Source organism: Thermobia domestica, chromosome 16, assembly GCF_964235325.1.
Source record: "Thermobia domestica chromosome 16, izTheDome1.hap1.1, whole genome shotgun sequence".
Lineage (NCBI taxonomy): Eukaryota > Metazoa > Arthropoda > Insecta > Zygentoma > Lepismatidae > Thermobia > Thermobia domestica.
This window is the reverse complement of record NC_137469.1, coordinates 159397763-159421326: the sequence shown is the minus strand read 5'-3', so window position 1 is coordinate 159421326 and position 23564 is coordinate 159397763. Positions and strand designations below refer to the sequence as shown.

At 36.2% G+C, this 23564-nt stretch overlaps 1 protein-coding gene across 6 annotated transcripts in view; it reads right to left on the bottom strand.

The window, feature by feature from the left end:
- Positions 1 to 23564, bottom strand: part of LOC145673486 (lactadherin-like) — a 648675-nt gene that overhangs the window by 45018 nt on the left and 580093 nt on the right. For all 6 annotated transcript variants that reach the window (XM_081743233.1, XM_081743230.1, XM_081743234.1 and 3 more), the window contains 3 exons: positions 17882 to 18022; positions 13144 to 13316; positions 10752 to 10944 (listed from right to left, as the gene is read on the bottom strand). In XM_081743233.1, the coding sequence (XP_081599359.1) occupies positions 10752 to 10944; positions 13144 to 13316; positions 17882 to 18022 (507 nt within the window). The remainder of the gene's footprint in view (positions 1 to 10751; positions 10945 to 13143; positions 13317 to 17881; positions 18023 to 23564) is intronic.

Here is a 23564-nt window from a genome sequence, read left to right as displayed (position 1 = left end):
TGAGATTTTCTTAAGTGGTAAAAGTTAGACATTGTTAATATGTTACATTCATATGAAAAAGTCTATTGCCTAGGTGGGTTAAATTAACTCCTTTTTATTTTTCTACTTTTGATTGATTATAAAACACACTGCAAAGCTTACTTAAGTCAATTACGATTTCTTTACAATAATTCAAATAGAAACAGTTCATGTTCGGGTGAAGGGATGAGTGCTTTGAGGCATAATGATGTCAGAAGTGGGAGAATAATGTGTGGCAAAATGAGGTGATGCTTACCGCAACGCACAGTGAGAATCTCTTGCACAATTATCGCCAACTGTGAAGTGACAGGTTGAAAGCGGTCTTGTGTAATGAATTTAAGTAGCAGAAGGTGTGACAGTATATCATAATAAGCGGGTAAGCAAAAACATAATTAGATGAAGGTTAACAAAGGAAGGTTAACGCTAAATATAATAATTTGTTACGCCATTATCTTCTTTGTTACATCCCATCAGATTGGAAAAACCAGAAGAATTTGCGGATACGATGATACTTATGTGTGCAGAAATTGATACATGGGAAGTACAGAAAAACTGATGACATCACAAGAAAACAACATAGGCAAACATATTTGTTCCATAATTAGCAAACCTATAAACGTTTCAAATAATAAGTCTAAGATTCCTATAATGTTTAATACTTCGCGTACTGAAGTTATAATATATAAACTTGCCTCATGATGCCATATTGTTTAATTCTTTTCAATGTATCACATGATCTGAAATATTATTATCTATAGAAAATTTTCAGAGGTCAATGAACAATAAGTTAGAAATAAGAATCAGCTATTGTTAGTTCCCTGGTGAGAGTAATAAGGCAACATTCTAAAGGTGACATTTCTAATTAACTCTAAAAAATAGCCTTAGTTTACCTGGTCAAATTTATACTGACCATGACTTTTGGTTTATTATAATGACAATAGTAACGTAGAGGGTGTGGAATAGTTCCAATAAAGCTCTTCCCACTTAATTTGTCGGCCGTAATTGTAAAGCAAATTAACAGAAGAGGTCAAAACCTCCAAAAGTTATGTGTTTTGTTAGAAACCTAATAAAAGAAATCTAACAAACGTTCTTGAGTAGTGGAAATAAATCACATTTGGCTTTGGCGACCATGAGGAAGTAGAGGTCATTGTCTTCTGAGAGATCTTTTGTGCGATGAGTAATATTTAGTGATATTGTAGCCATCATCGTAACATTTGTGTGTTACACGATGAGGCTGAACATATAGTGTTAACATTTTCACTAATGATGAACGTGTAATATAAATGGAGAGAAATATGTTATTATTAGCAGTACTCAACAAATAAATGTTATTAACTATCTATATAAAGATAACATATAGCAAGAGTGTGACAAGCTACATATTCATATGAGCCCACAAATGATATTATTGAATTTTGATATTATAAATAGTCCTGCTCCTGCAGGTCTTGTCTTTGTATTCCTGAGAGCAGAACAGTAGACATGAGGAATAAGAGAAGTATGAACATTTTGCAAAGATACTATTCTGATATTCAATTGGAGGCAATGAGAATAATTCTGGAGGCTGAATCACGATGGTCGGTTCCAGACGCACATCCAACAATTTTTGTGAAGAAAGTTGGTCAAAAGTCGAAATATATTTTCTTTGGAAAATATAATATGCACTCAACAAGTCAAAAGTATATTATTTAAAAACAATTACGAAGTTAGTTGTTCTTAAAGGGAAGAGGGATATGCCAACCCGATGGATTCTCCCGTGGGTGGGCACCTGGTGGTTCAAGGAATGGAACTCAGGGCTTCCTGATAGTGAAACGAATACGGTGTCAAGTTCTGTCTTGTTTCCATCACATTTATTACCTAAGTATAGTATCTCAATCTTAGAATATTATTTTCGCCAAACATGTTTCAATGTTTACCGTATCGATCGCTGGAAACAGCGTTTCTTTAAAAAAAAAAAAAAAAAAAAAAACATAATGATTATAGAAACTTTTCTTTCTTAGGCGTTTCCTTGTTAAACAGATGAAGTTATCATATAATAGGGACAAATATACACACATACGTCAGTTATAATCATATATATTCTTATTCTCTTAATAACGTTAACAAAAATAATTCATTCAGTTAGTATTATTATTCTGTGTTTTTGCTCACAAACATAGTACAATTTGAAATGAAACAAATACTAAATATTACGGCGATTGGAGAGAAATATCTACTTGAAGATGTCATGTAAAACCATACAGAAATCATTCTTTAAGAACTTAATCCCAGATTTCCAGATAATACAGTATTTGTCCAACGTTTTATAGAATATTTCTTTGAGTATATTTTGTAAAGTGGTATCAATTCCTGAAGCGAATTTCATATACACTTCGTAAAGAATTACATTCAATTCTTCTCTCTGCTCTTCTGAACTAGATTTCTGGTTAGAAATTACCTTTCATGTTAGGATAACACTTTCATAAACTAAAATTTTATAAAGAGAATTCACTTCATATATCTATCTATCTATCTATCTATCTATCTATCTATATCTATATCTATATCTATATATATATATATATATATATATATATATATATATATATATATATATATATATAGATAGATAGATATAGATAGATAGATAGATAGATAGATAGATAGATAGATAGATAGATAGATAGATAGATAGATAGATAGATAGATAGATAGATAGATAGATAGATAGATAGATAGATCTTTTCTAATTCCCAAAATTGATTTAAGATTTGAATTTTGCACCATTTGTATGGTGAGATATTGCCAAATAGAATAACAGCGTGACAGTTGACAGTTCAGGGTTATTAAAAACGGAGTGCTACTTGAATGAATAACGCGTTTTCATTGTTGAGCAATATTTTAAAAATAATGAACTTTGGCAGCTACAGTTCGCCATTTTCGTACAAAATATGGTCGGAATAGGGATTTAACTTCATCAAATGTGCAGAGATTAATTTAAAAATCTTAATCAATTAATTTGTGATTTTAAACACTCTGACCGTCCTTCAACAAGTTGTTCAACACAAAACATCGAAGCAGTTCGTGAGAGTGTTGTTGAAAGTTTAGGAACATCCATTCGGCACAGTGGTCAAGAATAGGATATTTCGAGAAGCTCTCTACAGCGTATTCTCAGGAAAGTAGGGATGCATTCGAGTCGAGTCGAGTCGAGATTTAAGCCTGTCTCGACTCGTCTCGAGAAAATGTTGTCTCGACTCGTGTCTCGACTCGAAAATGTGTTTCTGTCTCGAATCGTGTCTCGACTCGACAGTCTCTGTCTCGACTCGACTCGAATTCGAGTCGAGACGTCTCGAAATTCGAGTCGAGACAAAATGTACGAGTTAAAATATACTCACACATCAGCCAGACCATCATGACTACCTACCTAATTGTCAGTATGTCGACTTTTGGCATGGATAAAAACGGCGACACGTCTTGGCATACACGCAATGATCCTTGATAGGTCGCTGGAGAGAGCTGGCACCACATGTGCTCACTCAGGTCACCTAATTCCCGTAAATTCCGGGAAGGGGGGCGATGTGCTCTGACGTCACGTTCAATCACATCCCACAAGGGACATCACTCAAATGTCCGGCTCCAATTTCAATGAAACTTTTTTTGGTGATAGAAGGCATGTATGCATCATTACTTGTGATGACAAATTTTTGCCATGGTGCATGTTTTCTATTTTTTTTAATAACTTTTAAGAGTTGTGATGTGGTTATTAGAGATTACTACAGAAGTCCCTTAGTACCCTTTGTAAACGGAGCGTTAATGAAGAAAAGTGAAGAAAAACCATGTGGATACATATAAGTCCTGGGGAAAGTCGTATGGTAGATATGACCTTGATGGCAGCCATCTTGAAATCCACCATTTTGAATTAAGGTTAAGTTTACAAAATGGGAATAGGGTAATATGATACATAATTTCGGGCTAGAATTTAATTAGAAAAATAATGGTGAGGTTAGTTTTAAGATACACCCATTTGGGGGAAAGTTACAGGCATATTAATTGTTTTTACTTACTGTGTGGGTAAGTCCCTTCTTACTTTCTTCTCAAGACCTGTAAATCGATCGCAACGGCAGAGCCCGGTTTCGCACTAGTGTTTAGAAATCTTTAAACTCACTTGAGGCAATATTTGTGGATTATTGTATTGTATTTTGCCTTTAATTAAATTTGAACCCACTTCATGATCTTGTGTAAAGTATCATTAAAAGAGAATTTCTGTTTTTATGGAGAACGTAAGCATGGCAATTATAAAAGGTGAGTAAGGTGCGTATGTATTTATAAGAAAGTCTTTTGTGGTTCCGCCAACCTATTCTTTAGTTGTTTTTTTCAAAATACTCATATCTCATAAATAAAAGAGCTATTATAAAATCTCTTACCACTATTCTTTAATACTTATAAAATTTTATTTATTGTAAAAGCACTGGCGAGATATTTCTTAACGCCCACTAAAATTATGGTGGAGCTCCTTCGTGGCTAACGGTTAGCATACTTGCCTTTGGCGTGGGAAACCTCGGCTTGATTCCCGGTGGGAGTTTATGTTGTTCGGATTCCACGTTAATCAGTAGGTCCACGTCTCACATAGCCTCGCTGCTGAACGGGACGTTAAACTCAGAATCAATTCAACTCAAAATTATGGTTTTGACTTTATTATGATGTCGTTAGTTTAAACGCCCAACTGCCCAGTAATTATAAACATTGACTACATTATAAAATTGTAATTTGTGACGACTAAAATATAAGAAATTAAAGATTATTCTTTGGGTTTTGGAACATTTTGAAAAACGTGAAAAACTGGTACTGCACCGATACAACACACCTTTTGGATTTGTCATAACATGTCTTACATAGATTTGGTTCGATTCTCAACACGGACTGCAACTACCCGTTAAATTGTGCATCCGAAAGGCACTCTTTGTTAAACCTCGCTTATCACCGCTCATCTTAATAATATATATAACTTCACCGCGAAGCAAATGTTGCATTTCTCTCTTTCATCCTAACACAAAACAAAACTAACCACAGCTGTGACACGAAGGAGCTATTTCGAAAGAAACAAGCTGTGCTTCATAGAGATGTGTATCAAATGATAGAAGTATAAAGTATTGTTTTCTTTCCTGTATATTGATATCAGTTGGTGTTCTTAATGAGTTTACTCATTAGTTTAGAAAGAGTATATATGGAATTTGGACATATGTTGTACGTATTCTCCTGAGAAATTGATGAGACCAGAAAAGTTATAAGGACAGATGGAATAGGTTTAAGCGCATCTACTTGACTTTATCAAATATCTATTCTCCGTAATGGTACCACGCGGAAAACTTGGTATAGGCCTACTTTTATCTTTGCCTCCCTCTGTTAGCTGTTTCGTATCATATATATCGGATGGTTTTGATATTTCTTCTTATCATTAAAACAACAATGGTACCTGTGTGCGTGCAGAAATGCAAAAGCACAAGGTACCTTCCTATTTGTTTTGGAAACAACAAACCCATTTCACGTGTGCGAGAGAAATTGAGCACAGCAAGATCGGGTGTTTACTCACGGTCAGTTCGCAGCAGGAGTCCTTGGTAAAAGATTTGGCTATCTCGAAAACACTCGCAACAGAAATACAAAAGACTGCGCTTCAAAGAAAGTTTAGACACAGATGTTTCAATTTTCTTTTAGCATCTTTCTTCAGCAAAAGAGTCGGTTCATTGTATTCGAAAAAGGTAAGGGAGAAAGGGTGAATTTATATTTTATGTGGGGGTAACGTTGTAAGTAGTATAACAGTACATACCGCTTCCGACTCTGTACTGAAGCACTTCCTTTAGCGGTATATCACTAGATCTATCCTGACTCTCATCCCACCTCAAGTTGTAAAGTAGAAAGGGACAGAAGTATTCAACATGACTGCGCACTTGAGTTTCAGTTCACAATACGAAAACTAGTGAGCAAGTAAACAGTCTTTTGTAGGATCGTGTTTTACTTCTTGAATTTATTTTTGAACATTTCTGTGAATTCAACAACAGAACGCAGTAGAAATACGGACTAGTTTTTACTCCAACCATTACTTTCGCTCCAACCCAGGGATGCCACATTTATGATTTCGTACTAGATTTAGTGATTTTACTATTGAACTAGTGATCTAGTACGTACTTTGGGTAAATAGGCACATTCTAGTGATTTTTTGCATTTTTTTTCTGATGCAGACAAATGAGAAGGAAATGGTTCTTAAAATAAAAGGAAGAAGTATATTGCAGTTCAAAACAAATGTAGAAACCTAAAATTATTTTTTCTTTTCCCTCTGACTGAATGAAACCCCTGCTGTGTAACGACCTTAGGTAAACAACGGCTATCTTTGGTCCGCTACCTCCTTTTGTTAGCCGACATGAGATGGGTTACTTTTTTTCTGGAAGAAAGTGAAGAAATAATTATCCAGTACATTTACGTTTCGTCAGGCACACAGGCGCAGTCTGTACTTGTTTCCTAACGAATTTTAGCAACATAACATAAATGAAACTTATGTACCAGAAAATAGAGGCAGTACAAACGGAAATTTTCATCTGTGACACATTTGATGAGAAATATAGTTAGATGTCACGTACAAGCAATCTAAACATGTCCTATCCTGTAATTCTATTCGTATGTTTATGTAGGTGAGACTGAGAAATCAAGAAACAATAATAACTGGTTTTCTTCCAGGGGAAAAATCTAAATGTGAAGGGGTGTTACACTGGGACTTTAATTGCGTCCTTTGTGCAAGATTAACAAGTAATAGCAATTTTTTAATTTATTTTAGTTCTTGGGGAGAGGAAGATGGAAGTGAACCCTCGTAAGGACCTCTGCAAGGAAACATGAATACTATCCGCCACTGTTTGTTACATTAAACAAAATAGTTTTATATATATATTGAGTTTTAGTCAGGGTTTTCATTCTGCCGAACATTTTCTATTCTCAGAGTGTTGCAATGATAGCATTTCCTCCATTATAACTTGGCCAAGCTAGTTGCATTATATGTTAAGGATTAAGTTAGCCTAAAAAGCTTAAATTTCTATGGCTGTTTTACTCTGTACCCATGTTTCTCATTTTCGGTCTACGGGACTCTGTGTCCGGAAATTTTCGATGGCTTCCAAGTCGGAAAATAAATGTATCAAAGGCATATATATTATATCTATGGTTATATGAGGCATGGATCTACAGTTTAAAGTGGGATACCGGTAACAACTTCATGAGCTTCCACCGTAAATCAAACCAGAGTCTCCTGCGATCAAGGCGTATGTGTTAACCATACAGCCACGGGGAAATTCACATAAGCACACACACATATATATTGTTGAGTTGATTTTGACTTTACCGTCTGTTTCAGCAGCGAGGATATATGAAATGTAGACCTACTGATTAACGTGGAATCCGAACTACATGAGCTCGCGCCGGGAATTGAACCCGAGTCTTCCACGGCAAAGACGCGTACACTAGCCGCGGAGTTCACACACACACACAGAATCAGAGTCCTCACACATCAAGGGTGAGAGCTGCGCCACTGAGTCACAGCGGCCACGGGGCTAGGTTGAGTCCACTTTACGTTCATAGTTTCTTAGTACATAAATGTTACGATTATAAAATAGATTTTCCTTAATGAGCTGCATAAAAACAAAAGTTTTCGAAATGCATTAAACAATTAGCTCGATTTGAGTGTGAACTTAAAGTTATATCAGAGTGTAAATACGGATACGCACCAAAGCTCGAAAACTTAATACAGTATTTCTCCTATATAGTCAGCATGTATCAAGCAATCGTTCAGCTTTCATTTGAGAGGATGGAAATCGAAGGCCCCTGAACAACTATGTTACTAATGTGCGGAATGTATTTATCTTACAGTGAACCGCTTTGATGCCAAGTGGCCTAACTCCAAAATTGAAATTTTCCAGGAGTGAAAGTTGAAGTTCAATATCTCATGAACAACCCATATTTCTTTTATGTTGGGAACCAAAACCATAACTACTATATGTAGTTCATTATTTTATAACTTAGTGTTTACAAAAATCCTTTTAAAAAATACCTATTCATAGAAGTGAATGGTACTTATCTGTACTAGTTCTTGGCATCCAAGCAGTCCATTTATTGTAATACTAGGTTAATATACCCATTCTTCGCATGGGGGCTGTATTTGGAAGTCAACACCTGTGGAAGTATCACCATTCATTTCAGTGACCGCGAAAACTATGGATTTGACACTAGTATCAATCAATATGGGCTATTTATACATGTCTCGGTATTCCTCACCCGCTGACACCCAGCCCGCATACAGTAGTAGCTGAATTTGCAAGTCATCGCTGATGGAAGTGTCACCATTGATCTCAGCGACCGTGAAAACTATGGGTTTGACATTAATGTCGATCAATTTGGATTATTTTTACTACATGTCTCGCTAAACGCCCCCCTGAGACCCCCTGGTTCCAATTTTGACAAAAACGCTTCGCCTTAGACTGGGACCTGGACCAAGGTATCCGTGACCAACATTTGGTAACTCTCGGTCAACTTGTCTGGTCCCCAGGTCGGTCCCAGTAAACGTACCCCCCGAGACCCCCCTGGTTTGAAATTTAAAAAAAAACGCTTCGTCTTGATCTGGGGTCTGGACTAAGGTACCCGTGACCAAATTTTGGGAACTCTCGGTCCACTCGTCTGGTCCCCAGGTCGCACACAGACAGACAGACAAACACACAAACAAACTCTTTATTTTATTTATATTAGATAAGATATACTATGTAAAATAGTATCGTATCATAATATGTGATTTACAACAAATGTTACATTATATATTATCCGTAGCTCGTGATATGCTGCAACATATTAAAGCCTCAGAATAGTTGGGCAAGCGAATAATCCAGAAGTTACGTAACCCTATTGCGTTCATGGGAACGAAAACACAATAATTATAACTATGCTAAATTACTATAGACTACCAACTGCTCATTCAGAGAATTTATGAAGTTCACTTTATCGCAATAGTTTTATACAAACTAGATTTAGACTACGGATAATAGTTTTATACAAACTAGATAATCAATTATTATTATTATTATCATTATATTTGCAGTATAACCAAATACAACGACATTAACTATTAGTTCTAATTAACTGAATTGAGCTGAAAATTAAATCTTGATCTTTAAAGATTAACTATTAATTTATGCGTTCTGTACCTTTCTGAAGGAATAAAAGCTGGAATTGGTTTCAAGGCTGTTTCTGAGTGAATACTTTCTTCAAAATAATATTAAAAATTATAGAAAGATTTTCGAGACATTCGAGTCGAGTCGAGATTTTTAAGAGCCGTCTCGACTCGACTCGTGTCTCGACTCGAAAATTCGAGTCGAGAAATACGTTTGTCTCGACTCGTCTCGAATTTTACAAAGTGTGTCTCGACTCGAATCTCGACTCGAATTCGAGTCGAGTCGAGTCGAGATTCGAGACATGTCTCGACTCGAGCGCATTCCTGCAGGAAAGATTTCCCTCTTTATGCTTATACAGTTTAATGGCTCAAGAACTAAAGCCTACTGATTACGCACAGTAAAGAGAGTTCGTTGAATGAATTCTGAAACAAAAAGTGGCTGCCACATGCCATACAGCCCGAGAAACAATTCAATTAAAGCCTGTGACAAACATCTTGGTATTTCAGCTAAACGAATAAAATGCAAGCTCTGACGCGACGTTGCCGAATGTTAAACGGGAATAGATAAACTACAGCGTGATAGAAATGAATGTGTACAAAATAAACGTGGCAATACCGCTGGCCTCTCATTTGCTAGCAGCATTTAAAGGGAACTTGGACCGCCGCCTTCAAACGCTAAGATGTTTGTCACGCCGTTTAGTGCATGAGTCATTTCCTGGTCGTGTAAATTTCCCGTTTTGGTGATCAGAATTGGCCGCTCAGATCATGCGATTGGACTCCGTTGGACTTTTTCTTTCCTTTTTTTCCTTTTTTTTAAGTCTAAGGTTTATACTAACAAGCCCACGACTCCCCACGCCTTGAGGGAGGAAATTGAGCGCTGTATTAACGAAATTCAGCCACATTTAGGCTATGCAAAACGGTCATGGAAAATTTCAAGAGAAAAGTGCATATATGGTAGCAAAGCTGTAGAGGCTATTTACTCGATATGCTATTCCAGACATAACCCTGTACTACATATTTTATGAATCAATAATAAAAAAAATACATTTTTAAAATTATAAAGCTGTATTTTGTATCATAATTATTAGTTGTGTAAATTTTGGGACACCCTATAATTGACAGTTCTTATTTTGCAGAGAGAGATTATTTATTTATGAAACTGTGTATGAATAAAAATACACTGTTAAGTAATGGCTTGTGTCTATTAACAACACCCGTCTGCTCCCTCCCATAGCCAACCGGAAATTTCAGGAATAATGTAAAGTTTATGGACGTCACTCTGTATTTCTTTGAAATCATTATTTCGAGTAATTCACAGTTTGAGTATAGATTTTTGGATGGACGTGTCCCTTATTCCGTTCTGATGTCTGCAGGCCTGCATACGTTTATATTTAAATCTGTAAATCAATAAAGCACAAGAACTCTTCAAAGAATTCCTTATTTGAGAGCAGAAGAACAAAATAGTTTGAAGAAGTAGATGCGAAATCAATGTGAAAGAGAGTGTAAAATTAGTTAAGTTAATTTAACTTTGGTTGGAGACGGCTTTTGGTTCACTTACCACATTGAGCAAGTTCATTAACTCTGAGAAAGCCCGGCCCGCATTCTCCTCGATGTGGGCATCCAATAATCCCTGCTCTCATGGCAATGCTGTGATACCATGTATTCGGGTGGAGACGCACAAACCTCGCCGTGAACGGGTGGTTTAAATAATGCCTCCGCTCTGTGTTCTTGTCCATATTTCCTCCGAATAACTGGAGAGATAGAGAGAGAAAAAAAGAGGAAGACAAAATGAATGAATCCCATAAGTCATTGCGAAATAAAAAGTCAACAACGAGAGGGGGAAAGAAAACAAATATGGAGCCACCGTTCTTTGCCAACAATAAAAGAAAAAAGAATATTACAAAAAGTTGATAAATCTTTCCTCTTCATTTTTGTTTCTGTTCAGAGTAATGAATGCAGACGCATGCTTTCTTACAAAACATATTTTGTAAACGCAAAGTTGTAGATGGAATCAATTAACAGATAATTAAAACTATATTGACTCACACGTTTTTAATATGAAACATAAATGTAACATAGGTGAAGGAGGGGTATAATGGTCACCAGGCCCGTATCCAGGGGGTCTAGAAGGGCCGGTCCCCCCTAAATTTTGGCTGACCCCCTAAAATTTTCACCGTGGGCTTACAAATAAACTATAACATAGTTGGATCAGGGTAGTGCTCTCAAACGGGTCGGGTCAGGTCAACTCGGGTCGGGTTATCGGGTCGGGTCAGTCGGGTCAGCTCGGGTCGGGTTATCGGGTCATGTCAATCAGATAGGATCACGGTTCGGGTCAGTCGGGTCGGGCCGGGTCATCGGGTCGGGTCAGTCAATTCGGGTCACGGGTCGGGTCGGGTCGGTCTTCAACCCGACCCGACCCGACCCGTTGAGAGCACTAGATCAGGGCCTCCCTCCTAAATTCAGCCAGGCCCCCTACATTTTTGAACTGGCTACAGGCCTGACGGTCACCTTAAGGCACTGATTCTCAACCTAATTCCTATCACGATCCCCATTTTATCACATTCTCTTGCCAGCGACACCTTTATAATTTCTAGTTTCTAATAAACGTGTGTGGGAATTTTAATATACCTATTGCGAAGATATTACGATATCCATCTATTTCTATCATAATAGAATCAATTTCTTGTACACATGGTGGGTATAGTAAGTTCACTACAAGCGAATGGATTAAAACCAAATTTGGTGAGTTTACTGTTTCAAAATGGAAGCCGTTTGAAAATTTTAAAACTTCATAACTCCCTTAATTTTGGGCCATATGGTAAAAAAAAAAAAAAAAAAAAAGTGATTTCTAATTTCGGTTAAAGAGAACTCGGAAAGTTGTTTAAAAAGTTATTGAGTACTTAAATGACCTGATAATGTACGTCACGAAGATCGAACCGGACATTGTCGCACTACTGAAATCATACCATGCTCAGGTATCGTTATTAGCTTTCAATTTTAACTGTATTTCAATGTGCAGGTTTTGTATTTTTCTGGTATTTCAATATACAGTTTTCATTAGTTTCCTATCGTACCTCTTTCATTTAAATTGATTTTTTAACATCTCTGCACCTGTTGAAAATGTTTAGTAGATCTATTTTTTGTTGTTCTTAACAGTATGTATAAAAATAAATATATGCCTGTCAGAAAAAAATTCAAAATAATATTTAAAAATATTTTCAGGTATTAGACTCTAATTACATTTATCTCTTCCGCTTATCTTTGCGATCCCCAGGTTGAGAAACCCTGCCTTAAGGATAAAATTAGAAATGGAACGTTAATGTTATTTCAAAAGTATTAACTTCATTTCATATTATTTTTTGTATATTATAGGAACTAGTGGAATTTGAGACTCCATTCTTTTTCTGCCATTTTAAAATCCTGCAATTACATGTAGTCTCATACTATGAACTCAATCAAAATAATCTTGCAACTAAGTTACATAATACTACTTTTTATTTAATGTTACGCAAGAAGAAAATTGTCACACTTGCTACGACAAAATCTGGTTTCAATACATAAAAGAAAACACAATCGATCAAAAATTAGCAAACTTTTAAAACTACAGAAAAATAGAACATAGTACGTATATTCATGTAGGGCTGCCTATACATTTATACATTACAACAGAATTTAGACGGAAACAGAACAAAAATTTTATTTTCTCATCCTACAAAAAATACTTTAACACTACAATCTTTAACTCCTTCAAGCAGGGATTAAAAAAAGACAAAGGTGCCTAACATTAGTTGCACAGTTTGATTTCCGAATTCTATTCAACAAACAGAACTTCTGTTCTTCTGATATGTCTGTAGACGCCCTTTGCAGTTTCAGATGATCAATTAAGATCATGCATAGTACGATTGCTCTTGTTTTATCAAGATGTTAAAGAGAAATAAAGATGTACTTACCTTGGGATCAAAATGATTGTCTTCCTTATAGAAATACCAAAGGACAGAGTCGTTGCTGTAGGAAATGGTGTACGTGGATACCCACTGACGTCGTTTGGTGTCGCCACGGCCTTTCGTCAGCACTCCAGTGATTAGTCTCGGAGGGCCCAAATCGAACTGCAACCACTGATGCTCTATGGGCAAAAGCAAACCAATGGAACATCAGTTCTATTAATCTGAATACGAAGATTCACAGAAAAAAAAAAAAAAAGAAAATACACACGACAGAAAATTATGTATTTTGTTCATATTCAAATTTTCATTTCGCAACGAAACTCATTGAATTGGGTAAAAGCAGATAAACTCAGTGAGAATCTTGTTGTTTAACTACCAGTACAAAACGACAATAATTATCTTTTGTACGTAGAAATAATAACTTGTTTATGTAAAAGTAAAAACTATTTCGAATATTTCCAATATGCAAAGTGTCCAATTTATTTTACGCATCCCTTTACCACATTACAAGAAACCAACATTAAGAAATGTAGAGAAAGTACGTACCTTTTAAAGAATCATGAAAAGGCATAAAGTAAGAATGAAGTGAAATCTCTGAGTTTTACGTCTCACGGTTATGCAGGTTAGGCTAAAGGAGACGGTGATGATGAGAAATGAATGAAAATGATGGAATGAAGAAAATGGGAGGAAACGGAGAAACCCCAACAAAACCCACGCACATGGTGTTTGTAAATCCACAAAGTTCACTTGGCGGGGGCTGGGATCGAATCCGGAACCCCAAGCACCAGAGGTGAACGCTGTACCACTGAGCAACCGCGCCCTCAAGGCCTAACGTGAGTCATGTATGTTCAACAGCAGAGGATGACTAGTATTACCAACCCAATATGAAGCTGTGTTATATTAAACGATACTGCATCAAATCATTATGCAAACAAAGTCCTACCAAGATCTGATTTGAAGCCAATTGTGCAAAGAGGACTTCTATGACATCACGAAGTTCCAAATACAGTACGTACGTAGCACGCAAGTTCTGTAATACTAAGAATACAAGTTTGAACAACACAGACACAAAATAATGAAGAGAGCAAGACACTTTTTCCTGTAAAACATTTTGGATAAAAGGCCCTCCCACGAATAATGTTATGGGGGAAATTTAAATTAATATTATCATTCGCATTCACTCAGTCACGAAGACTGCTAAGTATGTTTTTGTATAAATACGAATGGAAGACTAGCAGTAAAATGATTAATAGTTGGAATAACATTTCTCAATGTAATCTATCAGGAAAAGAGAGAACTCTTTCACCCCCAAGACAAGTGACTAACAGAAAACTGAGATCACACTCTATCGTTTGAACTATTGTCAAGTGTGATTTACAAATGCAGGAAAATGTAGGGAAGTTGAGGCGATTTTGCACTCTGATTGCAGTATTGCATATTCTGAATATCGTAACAACGATATTCAGATTATGGCTAAGTTATACGAGGTTTAAAATTAGAACTTTGTGAAAGGTGTACCTCGATAACAACTTTATACCGGATGCTTAAGATAAGATTCAGTGCTTATAAATCTCAAACGATTGTAGATAAAAGGATGAAACAAAACGTAAGATGGGAAACTGTCAGAAAACGTATCGAATGGAGGCTCTGTTTTCCCACAGGGCCCTCTAACATGATACCCCAAGGGGTCATATGAAAATTTTACATACCAAAGTATATAGTTTTTAACATAGTTGAAAAGATCATGTAAATGTGTAGAACTTTTGTACGAAAACTTTCCTCGTATAGGGCATTTTATATGAATTAGCCAATATTCGATTTCGAGTTATTGCACATTCAGATAAAATGTCCAACGTCACAAATGGCTGGAGATAAAAGTGTGAAACAAAAAGTGAGACTGGAAAATGTCAGGAAACTGTCAATGAGAGGGAATGAAATACTCTGTTTCCCCACAAGACTCTGTATCACAGAGCCGAAGGGTCATCCGAAAAATTTAAATAGCAAGGTATGAAACTTCTAACGTCGCGTCGTTGAAAAGATTATGGAAATGTAAAGAACTTTTGTGCTTACCCAAGACTTCTATCACAACCTCTTCTTCGCCAAACCTGACACCAGCAAAAAGATAATTAACCAGTTTCAAGAAAATTTATTACGGGGGCTCAATATTATTCAGAAAAACGAATCCTAGGATGCAAAGCAAGAAACTTTATGAACAGTGTATGAGATTTGTTACGACAATTCTAAAGCTAACTAAGAAACATTATAACTAGACGGTCAATCTTTTGGGACATTTATTGAACCTTCAAAAGATGTCATAGCAAATTTAGTGTTAATATCTATTTTATCTGTGTTTAACACATAAAGTAAAATAGTAGAAGGAACTACTTCTATCAAATGGAGAGAGTGAAGGCAAGAACTGTTATTTAGTATCTCAACAAAAGAGGTTTAACTCACAAGATAGCCACGGCGATGTAACAGCTGTATTTAGGATAGGAATAACATCGATCAGAAAGATCAATTGAAGCACTAACCCAGGAAAACATTGAAAAAGTCCATGAGAGTTTCATAAATAGTCATCAATTGACCATCAGGCTGATTACTAAAATAGTGCGCTTTGTGAACTGCAAAGATTGACAGAATAATCACTCAGTTTTTATGAATGGGAAAAGTTTCGCCTGATGAATGACCTAAAGATCCCCATACGCAACATTTCAAGAAAAAATCTTTAGCTCTCTCAGGCAAATCCAAATTCCTTTCTATTGGGGCCGCGGGGGCTTAGTGGTAGAGCGTTCATTTCTGGTGCATGGGGTCCCTGGTTCGATCTCAGCTCGCGTCAAGTGAATTTTGTCGTAGACAAACACCGTGTGCATGGGTTTTCTCGGAGTTCTCCCATTTTCTTCATTCCACCATTTCATTCATTTCTCAGTGTCACTTTCACTGTCTCCTTTAGCCTAGTCGGCATAACTGTGGAACGTAAAACTAAAATATTTCATTTTATTTTTCCAAATTCCTTTCTGACTCGGAGTCAAAATCAAAGTTCCAATACGATGGAAATACCCTTCATTCCTACCTCCAAAGAAGGCCAAGATTGCCCACTCACCAGTAAGAGTGGTCTCTAGTATTCTTTGGGATTCAAAGTGGTTGGAAATAGTAGATTATCTTCCAAGAAGGAAAACAGTAATTGGGGATTATTGTGCAGATCTCCCACCAAAACTGTATGCTATACCCGCAAAAGTGTTTGGGGGTAACTGACGAAAGGTATCCAATTCCACTTGATCAATGTCCCCACATTTAAGCGGATTATTGTTATGGCAGTAATTCACAATTGCAGTTTGGGGAATTGGTCCACTATCCACCTTATTCGTTCCAAGTCGCACCTTCTGACTTTCAACTGCTTCAAAATCTCAAAAACAAATGTGAATGTGTTCATTTTGACATCGATTATGACGTCATGTGTGCCGCAGATGACGTTTTGGACGGCCCAAAGAGTTACTGGGCCCACATAAGAGCCTCCGCGCTGACGTTGTAATCATCCGTACGCCATACTACCATACAAATTGTGTGAATTTGGACACATTCCAATAACTTAAAATGACTAATTGTTACGCCCAAGGTTATGCACTATAAGTTAAAATGGTAGCTCTTATTCACATTTAATCATATTTTTTGTTTGTCCACCGAAAACTCAAACTCCGTCTATATTTTTTGGGGATTATTCAAGGACTTTGTTATAAACCATTCCGCAACTAGCGACATTTATTAGCGTAAGGGAAGGAAGTGAAGCGCACATACCGACATTTATTAGCGTGACGCTCTGAGACATTCGCCGTTTATTATAAGGAATTCTCATTGTGCTCCTTCTCTTTTTACAAGCATTTTAAATTTCTTAAACAAAGTTAAATAAGAGCCCTGGATAGCATAACGCACAAACTGACATATTTCTCCCTTATAATTAAAGCATGACATTTAAACGATGCAGCATGGTCTAGGCGAATGAAACGAAAGCTGTGACATGACGCTGAAGTGCTGGAAAGTGATGGCTAAACAATTTCACTACACTACAGAGTGGGTAGGTGAAAGACGGTGACGTGAATTTGGACATGTAAGACATGGCAACACCGCAGTCCTCTCGTTTGCTAACAACCCGTAGTGTGCTTTCAAAAGCTATAATCCTGTCCCTTAGTATAGGATTGTTTATCATTACTGCATACTATTATACTAGGCGCTGTAGCACTTGGTTCTTTTAGCATTATGCTTTTTGGTTTTAGCTGACGAAATTATTGTGACGTAAGAGACATGAACCGATAACAAAACATTTTTAACAGGAATTTATTTCCCTCTGTTACAAATTCTTTGCTTTGAATGGTGTTTAGTTGTATTTCCATTATGGATGATGTTTATGTTTATGTTTATGTTTATGAAGTTTATGTTTATGGATGATGAACATGTTTACTTCGTTCGCTAAGAGAGTGGGTAGTTTGTTCATTTAGTTTACCAATGTCATACACTGTGTGTTAAAAAAAAAAAAACACCCTACAAACAAAGGAACATCGGACATCCAAGTATTAATTTGGCGGGCCACGAATTTACTGCCTCGATATATTACCAAATACTACTGTATTCTTATATTTTTCTAATACATTGTGATAAATATTCAGTAAACTGATGATTGAATCAGATATTTTCGGTCGTTTTTCAAGTAGGTTAACTCATAACATGCAATTGAATAATTGGCAACACTTACTGTTTGAATGGCGCGCACACCACGACCGATGTGTATCTATATGAGCATCGTCTGGATCACAGGAATTCTTTCGAGCCCACGAAGGGTGGCTGCTAGCAGACATCTTTGTGTACGGTGGTCCACTAATGATTTCATTACATTCTGAAAAGAAAACAAGAATTCAAAGTGTGTCACGGTACGCCAAAATTCTGGAATATTTTAATATCTAAATTCATTCAATTTTAATAATTGGCTTCAAAAGGAAACAGTAAAGTTTTGTTTATAATTTAACTTGTTGTAAGAAAGTAATTAGGTTGCAGACAGACATATTATAACATCAAGTTACGTATTGCTGATGATTGTTGTTTTCTTGAAGTAATAGACACGAGTCTGCAAGTGTCACAAGAACATAAACAAATACGAAAAACAAGAAAATGTAAAACGTTGTATAAATTTGTGTTAACAATCACACATTATTAAAATTAGGTAAAATTGTGAATATCGCAGACGTAAACTGTCTGGAGAATGTAGTCAATGAGAGAAACAGCAGAAATTGTGATTCAGCACAATTTCGGCACAGAGATGTAAGAGCTGCAGAATTTGTAATGAAACAACAACAAATTCGTCATCATTGACATGAACATAAAAAGGTAATGTTTGACTGAATAAGGATCAGTCGCAGGAGATCCATTGGTAGATCAGTCACCGGAGAGACATTATAGGATCAGTCGCAGGAGATCCATTGGTTGATCAGTCTCAAAGGATCATTCTCAGCAAAGCAGCTATTGGGAACCAACTGTAGACAACAACATTTCCAGTGGACATCCATCCACTGTGTGGAACTTAGACGACGAACTTCGTACCCAGGAGTTCGAATCCAGTTCAACGAGGTATGTTATAATACATCTCTGATACTCTCGAGTTGACTAATTCACCAACAGATTTATTAAATGTGATTCCACAATTTTTACTTATTGTTGACAAAGTGTAATTTTGTTTTATAAGTGTTTCAATACCTGTATCTAAAGGTTTCAATACCTGTAACCCATAGGCGGGTTTTTAAAGCCCGGGATTATTTGTGGAGATATAATGTTTCAATGAAAATGATACAATTAAACTGGAGAATAATAAATTTAAGGAGTATAACGATCATATGTATATCTTACTATGGACAATAGTTCGTAACGTATGATCTTTTCTTTTATGGGCAGATCTGCCTATTTATGTTATTTAGTTTGGGCCAGACGTAAATATCTAGACTTTTTACAGTTAACTTAAGCCACATTGCCACGTTAAATCAATCTTGTAACTGTCATAAAAAAAATCAACCCTATCTTTCTATTTACTCTTTACACGTTACAACTTCTTGAAGGCAAGGTTTCTCCACACATATAGCACTGCACTCTAATGGACAAACAGTGAACCTCCTCATTAAAAACGTGTATTTTGCTGCACTTCCCCTCCCTGTCCAAAAAAAATCCGTTGTTTCGGAAGCGGCGAAACTAGTTTTCCTTTTATGTCAGCGGGACGGCGATAGAAGATAGCAAGCAAGACGTCCCAGAAAGTTGCGCATCGTTCAACTCCTTGCAAGATGGAAAAAAATGTTTTATGACCCTTTAAAGACTATGTGTACACGGTAAAATACGGTAGACTTTCAAGGTTTTTTTTTTTTTTTTTTTTTTTTTTTTTTTTTTTTTTTTTTTAATGAGAGCTACAAGTTGTTCTAAAGTGACAATGTGGCTCTAGAACATGAAAGGTACACTATTTTGAATGAGTGTATATTGTTTTATAAAGAAGATTTATTGTAAAAAATTAAGAAGGTAAATGCTAAAAGTATTTTCGAAAAATACATAAATTCGAATATATCTTATTCTGTGTTATATCATTATGAATAGTTAATTAGTGAATTACGTTTAACTAATTCTTTATTACATCAAAACCGACTTAGGGCAAATATATAACGAAGTGTGAACTGATAACTTCGTATATTTCATGGTGTCGAAATCTTTGGGACCTTTGAGAATAGCTAGAAGTTAAGTATGCCAGTCTCGTGTTTGTTATTACGAATACTGTATGTGATACTGCGAAGTAAAACGGTGTACAAATCTATTAAGATGGATGTATGAAGTAATAGTGATAACGCTGGTAATCGCGTTGAGGAAAATAATATTTCATCATTAGAATCTATATTTAATTTGGTTGTTACGATACAACAACTAGGACAATCGATGACACAGATGAATGATCGTATTGAACAGAGAGCTGAGCAAGTAACAGATCGTGTGGATGCTTGTATTAAACATATGACTTATCAAGTAACAGAACAGATAACTCAGCAAGTAACAGAATAGGTAGATGCTCGAATTGATCAATTAAATACGAGATTAGAAAAAAATGGATTCCAAAAGCAAGTTGATTCTTCAAAATTTTGAGACTATGCAAAGTGCAGTCAACATGATGAAAATTCAAGCCAATGATAATTTGAATCAAATTAGGAAACTGCAAGAAGTTCAAGTACTTAAGGAAAAACTTGAAACGAAGCATGATAATCATATTCCAGTGGTTAACGTAGCAGATTTACAATCTCAAGCATCTGAAATTCAACTACGAGAAGAGGACCGCCATCAGACAGTATACGTACATAGCACTGATGAATCTACAGTATGTCTAATTCAGAAAGTAAAGGCGAAGGAAGAAGATTTATACTAAATGTGGCTAATTGTCTTCATGTGCAGAAGGATATCCCGACTTATGTAAAATACAATAAAGTAAGGTATTCTAAGTCTCGCTTTAAATTTAGCGAGGTTAGGTCCATGACTAAATTTAGCGGTAGATCAGACGATATACCGGCAACTGCTTTCCTGGAAAAATATGAACAAGAGTGTGTTTTAATCGGTATACTTAAGCCACAATTTCTGAAAATGTCACATATTTTGCTACCACCCTGTTCTGCTTGGTATGATGCTGTAAAGACTAAATTACAAGGGTATGCAGATTTCAAAATTGCTTTAGTATCTAATTTTGAAAATGATTTTATGTTAGCTAACCGTGATGCCCAGATCAGAAATAAGCGTTTTGATCCTAAGACGGATGAAAGTGTGACTGATTTTGTAATTTCTGCCTACAATGACTTAAAACTGCTGAATCCTTATCAGCAGGAATCGCGTATAATAGCATCTATAACAATGTTATTACCCATCAGGTTGCAACAAATATTATTATCGTCTCAAAGTATTAATTTTATTCATTTACTTGTAATTGTTCAGAATTACGAAAATCAAAGAATGACGAAGAATTATAACACTAGACCAAACTCAGTTGCTATTCATAATGTTAGCATCAAAAGGAGTAATGATTATAATAAAAAGGTAATAATAAAGGCGAGGAAACGAGAGAACCCCGAAAAAATCACGCACATTGTGTTTGCCCACTACAAAGTTCACTTGGTGCATCAGAGGTGAACGCTCTACCACTGAGCCACCGCAGCTTTGTAGCGTATGCAGTCGAAAGCAAAATGAAGTAGGCGAGAATAATAAAGAATTTGCAATACTGAGGAATGAGTACAAGAAAGCTCTCACTGGTCAGCTAGATGAAGAATGGGAAAGCAAATTGCATAGATAATACACAAATTAAGTTAATTCAAAGTATAGAAGAAGAAGCAAAGAAAAATGTTCCGAAATTGTAATAGAATACATGAAAAGCTGGAATGGCTATTTTCTGAAAGATAATATTAATATTGGATATAGAATGCGAAACGATATGATGAATTACATTAGCTTCACTTATATGCAGCAAAAATTCTACACCCAAATATGGCTGTTATTGAACAGTAGACGATCTGGTCGAACACGTTTGGAAGTTGTGGAGCAACAGTTTCATTTAGGGAAGTGCAGGACAGAAAAAAGAATAGGAACAGTGATGCTATTCAACTGATTCGCTAGAACCGATTGTTAAAATATTTCGAGTTCGGAGAATTGTTTGTTATACCCAGACATATCAGAAAATTTTTACTTATTTTAACTATCTTTATTTTTAGAAATTCTTATAGCTACAGGGTTAAGCATACAGGGCCTTATGCAGAATCGTTCTGACGCGTTATTAGTACTGTACTAGAGTTCAAGTAACATATGTTTCCTGCAGTAGTCAGGCCTTTAGTATGACGCTAGTCATACTACAAAAGGATACTGAATAAGGCGATCTCTCAGAACATGGTATAAGCGTATAGGCCCTATTTCTTAATCTGAAATGCTTAGATATCAAGAATGAGAACTGGATTCAAATGAGTGCACTGGTGAGGGTTATTTAATTAAAAAAAAAAAAAACATACATATTAGCCTACTATCAACAATTGTTGATCCAATGCTGATTAAGGTCTTTCTACACTTTTTAACTATCTTGGATAATTCGTTTTCAAGATATTCGCAGTGCTACCTAACTTCGTCCCACCACTTTGTATTAGGATGCTGTATACGTCTTTACTTGTCACTTGTGCAAAAAAAAAAAAAAAGCTTTTGTGTCTATCTTATATGGTTTTATGGTTTCTTCCCTAAGAGAGTTATACATATAGGCCTATATGTAAGTAGAACCGATTGTTAAAAAGTTAGAATAACATCACTGGATATGAGTAAAGTAAAGAATGAATGCTTTGTAGATTGATAAAAAAAAAAAAAAAAAGGTAGCGAAAAATAGAAAAAATACATATCAAATGTTTCCGTGAAGATAGATCTGCCATATTTCTAGAATAAAGAACTGGAAAATGAAATGTTTCAATTTTACGTCCCACTGTTATGCCGGCTAGGCTAAAGGAGACAATAATGCGAAATGAATGAAACGGTGGAATGATGAAAGTGGAAGAAAACAGGAAAACCCAGAGAAAACCCACGAAGACGGTGTTTGTCCACCACAAAGCACACTTGGTGCGTGCTGGGATCGGACCAGGGACCCACGCACCAGAGATGAACGCTCTACCACTGAGCTACCGAGTCCGGCACTAAAGAATTGGGAGACCCTATGAAAATTTACAGTATATTCATGGCTATGATCTTGTTTCTTTTGTATGTTAGAATTAACTAAATAAAAAAAACACTCACCAAAAGTGGGTAACAGAATGTAGATTATTCGTACTACCAGTTGATTAGGTCTATCGATGTCTAATAAAATCTGGATTTTCTTTAAATTCACATGAGCGACGATAACTTATGATTTGGAGGGAAACCGAGACATTTGGAGTCCCGAACATTTTTTGAGGGGTGGGGGGAGTGATGAGGAACAGATAATGCACATCTGGGACTGTCCCGGCAAAACGGACACCAGGGACGTCTGGAATAATGCACATCTGGGACGTCTGGAAGAGTACGTATTCTATTCAAAGCAAAAATGGCCACTCACAAAAAGTGTCGGACAATGGCAAGAGACTTTCGAAACTGTTTGGAAAATAACTGAAAATTAGCTGGGTCGGACGAAAAAGCAGTGAGGAGTATTAGGAGTATTTGGGCTGAGAGAAGTATATTGCCAGGGCGCAAAATTTCAAAGTCAGACGCAGTCGCCAATCAAAATGGGACGGTCGCCAGTATCTCTCACGTACAAATTATGAGAGGTCTCCTCCCTCACGGCCTTTGATTTGACAAAGAAAGACATTACATCAGGGCATAAAATTTCAAAGCCAGATAATCAGATTCAGGATAATCAATTTTAAATTAGGCAA